This window comes from Aotus nancymaae, unplaced genomic scaffold (genome assembly GCF_030222135.1).
Source record: "Aotus nancymaae isolate 86718 unplaced genomic scaffold, 86718_ANA_hifiasm-v0.15.2.pri h1tg000016l, whole genome shotgun sequence".
Lineage (NCBI taxonomy): Eukaryota > Metazoa > Chordata > Mammalia > Primates > Aotidae > Aotus > Aotus nancymaae.
The window spans coordinates 32,489,900-32,505,551 of record NW_026988428.1 but is presented as its reverse complement, the minus strand read 5'-3'; the positions used below and the strand labels follow the sequence as shown (position 1 = coordinate 32,505,551).

General features: G+C 42.1%; 2 protein-coding genes across 3 annotated transcripts in view; one reads left to right on the top strand and one right to left on the bottom strand.

Moving 5' to 3' along the window:
- Positions 1 to 6,099, bottom strand: part of SPMIP11 (sperm microtubule inner protein 11) — a 41,706-nt gene extending 35,607 nt beyond the window's left edge. Inside the window, 1 exon segment of the mRNA XM_064377020.1 lies at positions 5,589 to 6,099. Coding sequence (XP_064233090.1) covers positions 5,589 to 5,625 — 37 coding nt within the window. The 5' untranslated portion in view covers positions 5,626 to 6,099.
- CCNT1 (cyclin T1) overlaps positions 5,834 to 15,652 on the top strand; it is a 31,148-nt gene continuing 21,329 nt past the window's right edge. Inside the window, exons 1-2 of one of the 2 annotated variants that reach the window (XM_064377015.1) lie at positions 5,834 to 6,232; positions 9,242 to 9,323. In XM_064377015.1, the coding sequence (XP_064233085.1) occupies positions 6,072 to 6,232; positions 9,242 to 9,323 (243 nt within the window). In that variant the 5' untranslated portion in view covers positions 5,834 to 6,071. The remainder of the gene's footprint in view (positions 6,233 to 9,241; positions 9,324 to 15,652) is intronic. The other variant, XM_021665969.2, reaches the window with a different exon arrangement.

Sequence of the window (15,652 nt, the reverse complement as noted above, 5' to 3'; positions counted from 1 at the left end):
AAAAAAAAGGTTCACAGTGGAGCTGGAGTGAGAGTGGGCTAAATAACTTCTGAAAAATGGAGGAATCAGTTGTCAGTACACCTTTTCTTGATCTAGTCTTCCACTATAAGCATCAGAAGGCAGTGAGTAGCAACAGCACTGACCTGGGCTCAAATCTTAGTTATGCCATATTCTAGGTGTCTGACTTTGAATAGATTAAGCCTCAGTTTTTAATTTTAAATTTTAAAAAATGGCAAAGACAGTATCTACCTGATACTTATGAAAATTGAATGAGATAATATATGCAAATGTCCTTAGAACAGTGTTCAGTGCATAATGGAAATGTGACAAACAGTATTTAAATCTTGTTTGTTTGTTTGTTTGTTTGTTTATAGATTGAGTCTCCCTTTGTTGCCTAGGCTGGAGTCCAGTGGTGCAATCTTGGCTCACTGCAACCTCTGCCTCCCAGATTCAAGCGATTCTCGTGCCTCAGCCTCCCGAGTAGCTGAGATTACAAGGGCGTGCCACCACGCTTGGCTAATTTTTGTATTTTTAGTAGAGTCAGGGTTGACCAGGCTGGTCTCGAACTACTAACCTCAAGTGATCTGCCCTCCTTGACCTCCCAAAGTGTTGGGATTACAGGCATGAGCCTGTATTTAAGTCTTTTAAAAATTTAAGTCAGTATTTAAGTCTTAGTAGTCCAGCCTTATATTCAGGAAAAAAAATCTGAATAGGATACTTTCAATGAGTTTTTGTTTCAGCAGTGGTGTGCCAATTCATAGTGACTTTTGAAAGCTTGTTAAATTTTCATTAATTTTATGAACTGGTTGTTAAGGGATTAAAAATTAAATTAACTAAACTTAGAATTGAAAAAGTTGTATTAAAAATAAAGGTAGTACACCAGACATGGTATCTAATACCTGTAATCCCAGCACTTTGGGAGGCCGAGACAGATGGATCTCTTGAGCTCACAAGTTTGAAATCAGCCTGGGCAACATGGTAAAACTCTGTCTCTACCAAAAAAAAAAGCCAACAGAAATTAGTTGGGTGTGGTGGTATGTGCCTGTAGTCTCAGCTACTCAGGAGGCTGAGGTGACAGGATAGCTTAAGCCTGGGTGGTGGTGGTTGTCGTGGGCTGAGATTGTGCCACTGCACTCCAGACTGGCAATAGAGCCAGAACTTGTCTTAAAATAAAATAAAGGTAGTAAATACTAACAATTCATCTCTTCCTGATTATTTTACTCTTATCTATGCTCATGAGTTTATTTACTCCCATTGTATCTGGATATTCCACTCTTCTATCATTTGTTTTTCTCTTTGTTTTTCAGTTTGGGAAGTCCCTATTGACATGTTTTCAAGCTTACTGATTTTTCCCTTTGTCGTGTCCAGTATACTGATGAGCCCACCAAAGGCATTCTTCATTTCTGTTACAGTGTTTTTGATCGCTAGCATTTCCTTTTGATTCTTTAGAGTTTTAATCTCTGTTTACTTTATCCTTTGTTCCTGAATGTTGTCTTCTTTTTCCATTAGTACCCTTAACATATTAATAGTTGAATTCTCAGTCCGGTAATTCCAAAATTTCTGCCATATGTGAGTCTGGTTCTGATGCTTGCTTTGTCTTTTTTTAGATGGAGTATCAATTCTGTTGCCCAGGCTGGAGTGCAATGGCACGCTCTCAGCTCACTGCAACCTTTACCTCCCGGGTGCAAGCAATTCTCTTGCCTCAGCCCCTTGAGTAGCTGGGACTACGGGTGCCTGCCACCTTGCGCAGCTAATTTTTGTATTTTTAGTAGAGACAGGGTTTTGCCATGTTGGCTAGGCTGGTCTCGAACTCCTGACCTCAGGTGATCTGCCCACCTCAGCCTCCCAAAATACTGGGATTCCAGGCATGAGCCATTGCTGTTGGCCTTGCTTTGTCTTTCTAGATTGTATATATATTTACATTTTAGCATGCCATATAATTGATTTAAGTTAGACGTGATGTATTGGGTAAGGGTCAGGTTTTGTTTATATGGCTAGGAATTAGGTTGTGTTTACTGTTTGATATAGCTGTAGGTGTTAGATGCTAAAATTTCCTATGGTGTCCTTGTTTTTGCCTCCCCTGCTCTTTGAATTTCCTTAGAGACTCTTCCTGAAATAGCGTCAGAGCCTTGCAGTTTTTTGTTATAATCCCATTATTATACAGGAGACCTATTAATGTGGGTAAGGGAAAGCATTCTGCAATTCTATTATTAGGTCTGTCTTTTATTGCACATGTGTCCTTGGGCTATGACCCTCACAACTGTCTCATTTTTTTCCCTCCCTCACATGAAACAGGAAGACTAGAGGAGGCTTCTGTTGGGTATATCCCTTCTCCCACATTGGTTAGGCTCTGTTCGACAGTTTCCCTTGAAGACAGGCTTTTGTTAAGGAAAATAGAATGCTCTATTTCAAAATGGCTAACTTCTCTCTCTTCCTGTTGGAAGCAAACTCGCAAAAATGTGGGGGACGCCTTAACACTGGGTGCCTAAGAGTTTAAAAAAATATCTCAAGCTAGTCTATGTTCAGTCTCCAGCAATTTGTCAATTGTCCTATAAGTATTTCTACCAGTTGCTGGTTCCAGTAGTGGTTTTTCCTCCACGTATGTCATGATTCTCTGTTCTACCTACTTGAGTTGCAATGTCTCTTCAGATTTTGGGGTGAAGGGACCTCAGTTCTCAGAAGGGTATAAGAAGGGCTGTTAAGTTTTAGTTTGTTTGGCTTTTTCCTTCTTGTGAGAATGGGAGTGATCACCAATAAGCTCTTTACCTGTCAGACTGGAAACTGGAACTCCCTATCGTATCTGTCTGGAGAAAATACTATGTGATGGTGTGTGCCTCTTTTCCCAATGTTGTGATCAGTGATGTCATATGGGCATATTGAAATCAGGCATGGTGGGAGGATTTATATCACAGAAATTGGCAGATGTTATAAACAAAGCTGGATTTATTCATTTTGTTGATTGTCTCAATTTAAGAAAGGGATAGAGAAAATGTTAATAATTCAGATAAAGTTTTAAAGTATATCATGCCTGGCTGGCCATGGTGGCTCACACCTGTAATCCCTGCACTTTGGGAGGCCGAGGTGGGCTGGATCACTTGAGGCCATGAGTTTGATAATAGCCTGGGCAACATTGTGAAACCCTATCTCTATTAAAAATACAAAAGTTGGCTGGGTGTGTTGGTGCAGGCCTGTAACCCCAGCTACTCAGGAGGCTGAGGCAGGAGAATCATTTGAGTCTGGGAGGTGAGGTTGCAGTGAGCTGAGATCATGCCACTGTACTACAGTCTGGGTGACAGAATGAGAGTCTGTCTCAGGAAAAAAAAAGTGTATCATGTCTAAAGCCATTATATTGTTGATAACACAAAAAAGTGACATATTCTAGTATTTAAAAGTCAGGTGTGGTGGCATGTGCCTATTATCCTAGCTATTTGGGAAGCTGAGGTTGGGAGGATCACTTGAGCCTAGGAGTTTGAATCCAGCCTGGGCAACATAGCAAGATCCCATCTGTACAAACGAAAAGAGGGGCACACGTTCTTAGGACCTTCTGAAGCAGTTTCACAGAAAAAATAAAAATTTTAAAATAATAAAAACAAAACCCCCAAAACGCTATGAAATGCAGTAGAATCCTATACTCAGAACAAGATTAGTCTCTAGTAAATAGGAGGAGTAGACCTATAGGTATGACTTACAAGAAATGGAGTAGTATTTATATTTTTTTAAAAAGGAAATTCCTCTGGTTTAAAATTTTGTCAATTGTTCTTTAAGGGCAGTGTGTATTAAAGTGTATTTAAAGGCTAACATATGCCCTGAAGAGTGGCATACTTAACCAAGATAGCAAACTCAATATGGAGTTATTAAGCCAAGAGAAAAAGTGGAGAACCAAGCACAAGTCAGAAAATTAGACAAGAGGAATCTGGAAGAAATGATCTTGGCTGTTCATATGGTTTGGCTCTGTGTGCCCCAAATCTCATCTTGAATTGTAACTCCCACAGTTCCCATGTGTCCTCGGAGGAACGTGGCAGGCGGTGATGGAAATATGGGGCAAGTCTTCCTTACATTGTTCTCATGATAGTGAATGAGTCTCACAAGATCTGATGGTTTTAAAAAAAATGAGAGTTCACCTGCACAAGCTCTCTCTTTGCCTGCCGCCATCCACTTAAGATGTGACTTGTTCCTCCTTGTCTTCTGACATGGTTGTGAGGCATCCCCAGCTATGTGGAATTGTGAGTTCTCCATTCTCCATTAAACCTCTTTCCTTTGTAAATTGTCCAGTCTCAGGTATCTTTTTATCAGCAGTGTGAAAATGGACTAACACAACTGTTTAAAAGACAACATACATGACTATGTAACTGAAAAAGTGCTTATTCTACTAAATAACCTATTTTATAGGTGCTTATTCTATTAAAACTAAAGAGTCTGAGAGGGAAGAAGTTTGAAATCCTAAGTTCTTTTACCTTATAACCAGAAGTAAGTCATTTAATTCCTGAACCTCAATTTCTCCAGGGCAAAATAGAGCTAATACTAACTACAGGCAGAATATGGCAGAGGTGACCCGAAATGGAAAGAAACACTTCTGAGAATGAATTATAATCATTCTAATTCATTTCTAGGCATGGGTGATCAAACATAGTAAAATCACCCATGCCTAGAAATGACAAAACCCAAAATATTGTCAAAGCAAGACAAAGGATTCTAATATTATCCGAATCTATCTAAAATTACTCAAATTTAATCAAGGTAAACTAATGTGGTTCCAGAAAAGCCAGAATACAGCTTGCATGAATGGAAAGATCAATGGAATTAGATTTAGGATCTATACTTATTAGTGATGTAGTGCGGGCAAACTACCAGACCCTGTTTCTGTATTGTGAGGCGTTCTGCGCATTTATCTGACAAAGATTTAAGGACTATTTACTAGGGCCAGGGCCATACTAGGCAGGTGCCATACAAAAATGAAGGCATTGCTCTTGCCTTCAATTTCAATACAATGTAACAAATATTGTAACAATAAGAACTACTGAATAATTATAAGTACTAGGTACTATTATAAATACTTTTCATTCATTAAATCTTTACTCCCTTTCACAATCTAAAACATAGGTTTTATCACACAAAAGAGGCACAGAGAGGTCAACTATCTTGCCCAGGATCAAACAGTTATCAGAGGCTGGAGCTGGGATATATCTTCAGAGAGGGCAGGAACTTGAAAATCATGTAAGTGAGGGGTAGTGGTGGAGGCCTTCCACACTCAAGGGGCAGATTTAGTTCACCCAATCGCAAACAGATTTAAAAATTACCTCTTAGAGTTGTGCTGAATAAATGAAACAGTTTATTTAAGTCAGTATTATGCCTGGGACATGTAAGCTCTTAAGGTTACTAATTTCATTTTATCCCTTTAAGTTGGATCGCTGTGGCGAAACGTGAAAATGTTTTCATGGCTTCGTCTACACATTAAAGCGACCTATCCAAATGGGTTGTCGTATTTCACATTGCTACCAACAATGTAACAGCTTTCTAGTTGCTTTATGTTCCGATATACGAGAGAGCCCTGCCATTGGATTCTCTTTTTTAGTTTCTGACAGCCTCACCTATTCTCTCTTTCAAGTTCTCCAGCTGCCGCCCCATTTTATATCACCACTGCCATCACAAACGAAGTTCTCCCAAGAACCGCCAAGCGGCGCGTGGGCGGGCGCCTCATCCCACTACAGTTGCGTCCTCGCAGCTTAAGCCCGGGCGCCAACGCTCAGTCCTGGTCTCGCGAGAAGATACGCGGTGTTTAAATGAGAACTTCGAACCCCACCTCGCGTGACGCGCCTGCGTCTTCGCCTTACAGTTTTTCGCTGGTCGTAGACTGACTGTTAATTCGGCTCCGGGGGTATAGCGAGGTACATTCCGGAAGTAGGTCCTTTTGACTTTTGCTTCCTCTACGGAAGCGAGTCACAGCCCGGCGGTCGACGTTTAGCGGAAGTTCGTCAAGTCGCAGTTGCCCCCGCACAGCGGATGTGGGTCGCCTCGTAGGTGACGCTGGGAAGTGCTTGCAGCCTCCGCCGCTGCCTTCTGGTTGAAGCACTATGGAGGGAGACAGGAAGAACAACAACAAACGGTGGTATTTTACTCGAGAACAGCTGGAAAATAGCCCGTCCCGTCGTTTTGGCCTGGACCCAGATAAAGAACTTTCTAATCGCCAGCAGGCGGCCAATCTGCTCCAGGAAATGGGGCAGCGTCTTAATGTGTATCCTTGCGGCCTAGGCCTTCGGCCTTGGAGTTGGTCCCGCCATGCTCTGGCGTCCAGGTCTCAGGCTCTGGTAGGGGACGAAAGTGGGGAAGAAGGTGGGCAGGACCTGGATGTCTAGTTGGGAGAACCCACAATGGGCGGGCTGAAACTCAGTTCGCGCTAGGGAAGCGAGGCGGAATTGATTTCCCGCTCGCTCTCCCGTGCCACCAACCTTGCTGGGAATTCGTATCCTTCCCGGCTTTGTGTTTTAACCAGCCCTTCCAGCTCTCTCTTTGTGCTCTGATCTGCTCTGGTGATGTTAAGATACTTATTTTCCTCTGTGCCCTAGGAGTCTGTGTCTGGCAGAGGTTTCTCTGTTGACGGCTGCCTCCCAAACCTAGTGTGTAAATTTCGAGAAATTAAGTACCTGAAAGTGTTATAAAGGGTGGTCTGGAATTAATGCCTCAGCCTTGGTCCAAAATGCATTCCTCCTATCTACTAGCTGTTTAAGTGACCTGTCAAATTCTTGGTCTTGTCTGTAAAATGGGATGATACCTCCTGTGTTTGATTCTGTGTCCATCATAATGCTTTGCATTCAGATGCTCAGTTAGTAGCTGCTGTTTTATAGAATTTAAGAGGAAAGAAAGATGTTTAGGTTTGTAGGGGTGTATACCCACGAATCTAATGTTTTAAGTCATTTACAAGATATTAAGTTATTTAGAGTGCTGGTGTGTATTTCATTTTCTGTTTCAAAAGTGAGGTAACGGTCGGGTGCGGTGGCTCGTGCCTGTAATCCCAGCTCTTTGGGAGGCTGAGGCGGGTAGGTCACCTGAGGTCAGGAGTTCGAGACCATCCTTGACAATATGATGAAACCCCTATCTCTATTAAAAAAAAAAAATACAAAAAAATTATCCCGGCGTGGTGGCAGGTTTCTGTAATTCCAGCTAGTCAGGAGGCTGAGGCAGGAGAATCGCTCGAACCCAGGAGGCTGCGTGGTTTCGGTGAGCTGAGATGGCCCCGTTGCACTCCAGTCTGGGCAACAAGAGCGAAACTCTGTCTCAAAAACAAAAAACAAAAACCAATGAGGTAACTTCTCCTACATATTTTTGTTTGTCAGTAAATACACTTATTTTGTGGTGGAGGAAACCAGTATAGTTTTGAAATTCTTTCCACTCTGTATGTGAAAATTTTCTAGGGTGTAGCTTCTATTTAAATATGTGGCTGACAATAATGTTTGTATCTTCAGGATGTGTTCATCTCAAAATGGGTGTCTTTTTTATTGCCAGTTTGTTTCCTGCTGATGTCCAGGTTTGTTTCCTAAGCATCCTGTCAGTACGGAGTTAAACCTTTTTGTTTGAAATTCTATTTCAGGGGCAGGCGCGGTGGCTTACACTTGCAATCCCAACACTTGGGAGGCCGAGGCGGGCGGATGGCTTGAGCTCAGGAGTTCAGGACTAGTCTGGGCAGCATGGCGAAACCCCGTCTCTACAAAAATTAGCTGGATGCGGTGGTGTTTGCCTGTAGTCCCAGCTACTCGGGAGGCTGACGACAGAGAATCAATTGAGTTTGGGAGGCGGAGGTTGCACTCCAGCTGCCTGACTGTAGGAGTGAAACCCTGTCTGAAAAAAAAAAAAAAATTCTATTTTAGTGTATCCTTAAAACGCTTTCCTTTTTGTATGTGTGTTGTCATTAAGGTTGTCAGCTGGACTCGGTGGCTCATGCCTGTAATACCAGCTCTTTTTGGGAGGCCGAGACCGGTGGATCACTTGAGGCCAGGAGTTTCAAGACCAGCCTGGCCAACATGGTGAAACCCTGTCTCTACTAAAATACAAAAATTAGCCAGGTGTGGTGGCGGGCGCCTGTAATCCCAGCTACTCGGGAGGCTGAGGCAGAGAATCGCTTGTACTTGGGAGGCAGAGGTTGCAGTGCCATTGCACTCCAGCCTGGGCAGCAGAGTGAGACTATGACGCAAAAAAAAAAAAAAAAAGGCTATTATGTTATCATTTGGGACTGCATCATCTCTCTACCCCATGTGGTCTGCTGAAGTCTAGAGGTAAGGCATTTACAAGTTTTTTTTCCTTCTTCAGTGAATGAATTATGAAATAATTTTAAAAGTTCCTGGTCCCAGAGATCACCACATGAGAAGGCTTCGTTGCCAGAGAGAAGTGGAACTGAAAATAATTTAGGCCGGGTGTAGTGGCTCATGCCTGTAATCCCAGCACTTTGAGATGTTGAGGTGGGCAGATCACTTGAGGTCAGGAGTTTAAGACCAGCTTGGTCAACGTGGTGAAACCCTGTCTCTAATGAAAATACAAAAGCCAGATGTGGTGCATCCTGTAGTCCCAGCTACTTGGGAGGCTGAGGCAGGAGAATCCCTTGAACCGGGGAGGCAAAGGTCTGAGATTGTGCAACGCACTCCAGCCTGGGTGACAGAATGAGACTCCGCATCAAAAAAAAAAAAAAAAAAAGGGAAAAGAAAAGAAAATAGTTGATGGAGTTTAGAAGGTGAGATAGGGGAGGCATAACTATGGACCAGATCAGGGCAGGTGCTGTAAATCATGTTAGATTGTAGAAATCTGCCACCACGCCCTGCTAATTTTTTATTTTTAGTAGAGGAGGGGTTTCACCATGTTGCCCAAGCTGGTTTCAAACTCTTGACCTCAGGTGATCCACCAGCCTCAGCCTCCTCCCAAAGTGCTGCAATTACAGGCGTGAACCACTGCACCCAGCCAGGCCTTACATAGTTTTTAAAAAAAATCTGTCTACATCCATACATTCTGAGAAGTTTATTTATTCAGTACATTTATATTAAATATGTTATATGTAAGGCATTGTGCTAAGCTCAGTTGGCAGTTAATAATTTGGTGGACTAAAACAGAGCTACTCTTTGATTTGGAGAGATTAAGTACGATTTTCATTTAGTAGCATCTACTTTGCTTGGCCATTTCATCCTTTTGGGAGGAGATAGAGGTTATCTTTTCCGGAATTATACCTGTCTGTTTTTGGATCTTAACTTGAACACTTCAGCTCACAATTGACTATCAACACTGCTATAGTATACATGCATCGATTCTACATGATTCAGTCCTTCACACAATTCCATCGAAATGTAAGTATAATTTTTTTTATATGGTGTAATCCTTTTCTGATCGATTCCAACGACCTGTTCCATTTGTGGTTGGTCTTTGCTACTGAACTATGATTTGAACTTTAGAATTTAGGGTTGATCACTTTCATTATGTGCCATGTTGCTGTTCTGAATCCAGCATTTCAGTTTTCCTGTAAAGTGTCTAGTTGTCCAGTGGATTTAGTACATCCATGTAGATTCTCCAAAGAAGTAGATTAGGTCGTGTGTAGTGGCTCACAGCTGTAATCCCAGCACTTTGAGAGACTGATCACTTGAGCCTAGGAGTTCAAAACCAGCCTGGGCAACATAGTGAGGTCTCATTTCTACAAAACATCAAAAACAAAAACAAAAAACAACTAGCTGGATATGGTGGTATGCATTTCTGGTCTTAGCTACTCCAGAGGCTGGCAAGAGGATTGCTTGAACTCAAGGGGTTGAGAATGCAGTGAGCCAAGATTGAATCACTGCACTCCAGCTTGGGCATCAGAGTGAGACCCTGTCTCAAAAAAAAAGATTATCAAACATCAAAGTCAACATTTCGGGGTTGGAGGAGTAACATTAAAGGGGAAATCATGTATAATTTAGGAGTAGCTTTCTTTTTTTCGTTGGGGCAGGGAGACAGGGTCTTGCCCTGTTGTCCCTGGTGGAGTGCAGTGGCTTGATGACAGCTCATTGCAGCCTCAACCTTCTGGGCTCAAGCAGTCCTCCCGCCTTAGCCTCCCAAGTAACTGGGACCACAGGCCTGCCACCATGCCTGGCAATTTTAAAATGTTTTTTTGTGGAGATGGGGTCTCCCTATGTTTCCCATCCTGGTCTCAAACTCCAGGGCTCAAGAGATCGTTTCACCTCTTGTCTTATAAAATGTTGGGATTATAGGCATGAGCCACCATTTCTGGCATTAATTTTTAAGTAGTTTATAGTAATATGGTTACAGCAAAAAGAAGTAAATGTAAGTTACTTAGATTTTCCTAAAAGCCTTTGATAAAATTCCAGTCAGTGGTTGGAGGGGAAGATACATTGTATAATAATAACTGGGAAAATGACTTTCAAGAACATGAAAAAAAGGCCAAGCACGGTGGCTCATTCTTACCTATAATCACAGCACTTTGGGAGGTCCAGTTGGGAGAACTGATTGAGCCCAGGAGTTCAACATCAGCCTGGGCAACATGGTGAGACCCTGTTTATACAAAAAAAAAAAAAAAAAAGTAAAAAAAATTAGAACAGGAAGAATAAAATAATACTAATAAAGAGATTTTTTTTTGTACAGAATTATAAATAGTGATCTTTTCAGTGTTGCTATTTGAAATGGTCCCATTTAACATTATTATAAATGACTTGGGAGTGAATGCATAGTGATAATCCCAGTTCTAGGAAGGACTATATTTACTTAATAAAATGCAAGGTAATAGGGATAACTTGATGAAAACTTCATAGGGATTTTTTTTTTTTCCTTTTTTTTTTGAGATGGAGTTTTGCTCTTGTTGTCCAGGCTGGAGTGATCTCAGCTCACTGCAACCTCAGCCTCGCAGGTTCAAGTGATTTTCTTGCCTCAGCCTACCAAGTAGCTGGGATTACAGGCATGTGCCACCATACCTGGCTAATTTTTGTATTTTTAGTAGAGTTGGAGTTTTACCATATTGGCCAGACTGGTTTTGAACTTCTGACCTCAGGTGATCCACCCACCTTGGCCTACCAAACTGTTGGGATTACAGGCGTGAGCCATGCCACCTAGCCATATACTTCATATGGATTTATGAGTCAAATATTTCACCATTTTTTTGTTTTAAGAGAAAGGTTATGCTGCCAGTACAGTGGCTCACGCCTGTAATCCCAGCACTTTGTTTGAGGTCGGGAGTTTGAGACCAGCCTGACCAACATGGAGAAATGCCATCTCTACTAATAATACAAAAAAATAACCCGTGTAGTGGTACATGCCTGTAATCGCAGCCACTTGGGAGGCTGAGGCACGAGAATCACTTGAACCCAGGAGGCGGAGGTTGCAGTGAGCTGAGAACGCCATTGCATTCCAGCCTGGGCAACAAGAGTGAAACTCTGTCTCAAAAAAAAGAAAAAAGAAAAAGGTTATGCCTTTGAGGAAGCTTACTTCATATCCTTAAAATGGTGGGTTTTCAGATTTTTTTTTTTTAGTGCTGTAGAAAAAGAGTCTATGAAGCTAGACATAGCCCCTGAAATATAAATAACTGGCAGAAACAATTGGGAGTAACTGCACAGGAAACTTTGGATTTGTGAATTTAGATTTTTGCTGATGATCCAATCTGGTTGGCTTTCTTCTACCCTTATTCCCTGTACCTCTAGTCATGCCCTACAGCTATGCTCTGCCTCTGATTGCAAAGAGTACACCCTTCTTATTAAGAGAGAGATAAGCCTGTTAGCATTTAATGAGGCTATCTGGTAGCACTGAATAGAAGGTAGTGAGTGGTTAAAAAGTGAAATTTGAAGAGGAAATTCCTAGCTGTTTTGCCAATTCTGAAGGTTTTCTATATAATTCTTCCCTTTTATAATGATAAAGACTTGAAATCTGTGGGGAAGAAAATCTCAAGTCAATTTGTCCACTCTTCATGTATAGATTAATATATATTTCCCCATTTTTATCTTTTAAATTATATCTTTTTTTTTTTTTTTTTTTTTTTGAGACAAGAGTCTCGCTCTTTTACCCAGGCTGAAGTGCAGTGGTGAGATCTCGGCTCACTGCAACCTCCACCTCCTGGGTTCAAGCAGTTCTCTGCCTCAGCCTCCCAAGTAGCTGGGATTGCAGGCGCCTACCATCACGCCTGGCTAACTTTTGTATTTTTAGTAGAGATGGGGTTTCACCATCTTGGCCAGGATGGTCTTGAGCTCCTGACCTTGTGATCCACCTGCCTTGGCCTCCCAAAATGCTGGGATTACAGGCGTGAGCCACCATGCTTGGCCATATCTTTTTATTTCTTATGTGTTAAGCTTAACAAGGACAGAGACTCCCTTTTCCGTATATTCTCTAAGGCAGCTTCAGGGCCTGGCGCAGTGGCTCACACCTGGAATCCCAGCACTTAGGGAGGCTGAGGCGGGTGGATCACAAGGTCAGGAGCTCAAGACCATCCTGGCTAACACGGTGAAACCCCCATCTCCACTAAATATACAAGAAATTAGCTGGGCATGGTGGCACGCGCCTGTAGTCCCAGCTACTCAGGAGGCTGAGTCAGGAGAATCGCTTGAACCTGGGAGGCGGAGGTTGCAGTGAGCGGAGATTGTGCCATTGCACTCCACCCTAGGCAACAGATTGAGACTCCGTCTCAAAAAAAAAAATAAAAAAATAAAGCAGCTTCAGTAAACTTACTGAATAAATGAATGATCTGGTAATTATCTAATACAGAGATATTCTTTCTAACATTTTTTATATATTTTTTAGAGACAGGAGGTCTCTAAAAAATGCTGTGTTGCCCAGGCTGGTCTCAAACTCCTGGCCTCAAGCTATCCTCCCACCTCAGTCTCCCAAAGTGCTGGGATTACAGGCATGGGCCACTGCACCTGGCTAGTGTAGGGATATTCTTTTGGACGTCATGACCTTTTTCAAAATCCATTGATTAATTTGAAGTTGTTGATCCTTTTCAGAGAATTGATTTTAGGTACATTTTGGAGTCAATAGATTCCAGATTTAATATCACCTTTTAACATGTTAATTCTAAGTTTAGGTGTGATGAATCCAAACTTAAATTTGAGAGGACTTAATACATTAAGTGTGGCATAATCATCAGTGTGGCATTGATATGTTATATATCCTGTCAAGTCTTCAGGCATGTGTGTGTGTGTGTGTGTGTGTGTGTGTGTGTGTGTGTGTGTCTTATTACAAAGGTATTACAGGCTGGGTGGATCACAAGGTCAGGAGTATGAGACCAGCCTGGCCAACATGATGAAACCCTGTCTCTACTAAAAATACAAAAATTAGCCAGGCATGGTAGCACGCACCTGTAATCCTAGCTACTCAGGAGGCTGAGGCAGGAGAATCGTTTGAACCCGGGAGGTGGAGGTTGCAGTGAGCCGAGATCACGCCATTGCACTCCAGCCTGGGTGACAGAGTGAGACTCTGTCTCAAACAACAACAAAAACAATAACAAAAATAGCAAAAAAAAAACACCAAAGGTATTATAATAAATTCACATGGTAAAAATTAAGACAGTACAGAAATGTATGTGGAAAGTGAAAACTCCTCTATAATCCCACCCAGAGATAAGCATTGATAAATGTTTGGTATATAATGGGCCAGACATTTTTCTGTGCATATAAACTTGCACTTATGTATTTATTTTTTTTATTTCTCTGTTGCCAGGCTGGAGTGCAGTGATGCAATCTCAGCTCACTGCAGCCTCCACCTCCTGGGTTCAAGCGATTCTTCCACCTCAGCCTCCCGAGTAGCTGGGACCACAAGCATGTACCACCATGCCTGGCTAATATTTGTATTTTTAGTAGAGACGGGGTTTCACCATGTTGGCCAGTATGGTCTTGATCTCTTAACCTCGTGATCTGCCTGCCTCGGCCTCCCAAAGTGCTGGGATTATAGGCGTGAGCCACTGCGCCTGGCCACTTATGTATTTCTATTTAAAAATCGCATCTTGCTATGCTACTGTTGCACAGCTTGCCTCTGTCATGTAACAGTATGTGTCTGACATCTTTCCATATTGATTTCTCATTATAATTATTTGGATTTCTTATTATTTTAAATTGCCACATGGTATTTGTGTAGTTACTATAGTTTATTTAATCAGCTCTTTATTGATAGCTATTTGGGTTGTTGTTCTAGTTCATTATGTTGTAGGTTATGTTTCATGGGATAGTCTTGTACATATATAGTGTGCTTACATATGCATTTTAATATAAGTTCCTATAGATGGAATTGCTGTGCCCAAAGTATACAATATATAAACATTTTCATAGCAGTCAGTTTGCCTACTGAAAGATTATACATTGTTTCCAGCACTATAGGTGAGGGTCCTTTTCTTTCCACCCCAACAAACAACACATACTCATTACTTTAAGAAACATTTAGACTGGCGCCAGGGGGCTCACACCTGTGATTCCAGCACTGTGGGAGGCCAAGGCAGTGGATCACAAGGTCAGGAAGTTCAAGATGAGCCTGGCCAATATGGTGAAACTCTGTCTCTCTAAAACTACAAAAATTAGCTGGGTGTGGTAGCACACATCTGTAGTCCCAGCTACTTGGGAGGCTGAGGCAGAAGAATCACTTAAACCTGGAAGGCGGAGGTTGCAGTGATCTGAGATCACACCAGTGCACTCCAGCCTTGGTGACAGAGCAAGACTCTGTCTCAAAAAAACAAAAAGAAAAAAGAAACATTTATTTATTGAAAAAAAAAATTTTTTTTTGAGATGGAGTCTCCTCTGTTGCCCAGGGGGTGTAGTGGTGGAATCTCTGCTCACCACAACCACCACCTTCTGGGTTCAAGTGATTCTCATGCCTCAGCCTCCTGAGTAGCTGAGATCACAGGCCTGTGCCATCACGCCCAGCTAAGTTACGTATTTTTAGTAGACACAAGGTTTCACCATGTTGGCCGGGCTGGTCTTCAACTCCTGACCTCAGGTGATCTGCCCACCTTAGCCCCCTACAATGCTGGGATTAAAGGCATGAACTACTGTGCCCAGCCATATATATTGAGTTCTAACTACTTATCAGGCACTAGGGATACATTAGTGAACAAGACTGATGGGTACTAAATTTTTTTTTTTTTAATTTTTCATTTTTTTCTGGAGACAGGGTCTTGCTATGTTTCCTAGGCTGATCTTGAACTCCTGGGCTCAAGTGATTCTCCTGCCTCAGCCTCCTAAAGTGCTGGAATTACAGATGTGAGCCATCACGCCCATCCTTTCTGGCCTCTTTTTATTATTATGATTATCTTATTTATATGAGCTCTTTATATATTAGAGCTGTTGTCAGGTTTGTATATTAGAGCTGTTGTGAATATTTTTCTCATTTTTTTTTGTATTTCTTCATTTGTAGTGTTTTGGAGCCTAGAGCTCTTGCCTTTCTGTCTTTCTTTTTTTGGCTGGAGTGCGGTGATGTGATCTCGGTTCACTGCAGCCTCAACCTCCCAGGCTTAAGTGATCCTCCCACACTTCTACCTCCTGAGTAGCTGGGATTACAGGTGTGACACCACATCTGGCTAATTTTTTTGTATTTATAGAGGGTGTTTCTCCATGTTGCCCCAGCTGACTTTGACCTCCTGAGCTCAGGAGATCCACCTGCTTTGGCCTCTCAAAGTGCTGGGATTACAGAAGTGGACCACTGCACCTGGTCTCTCTTT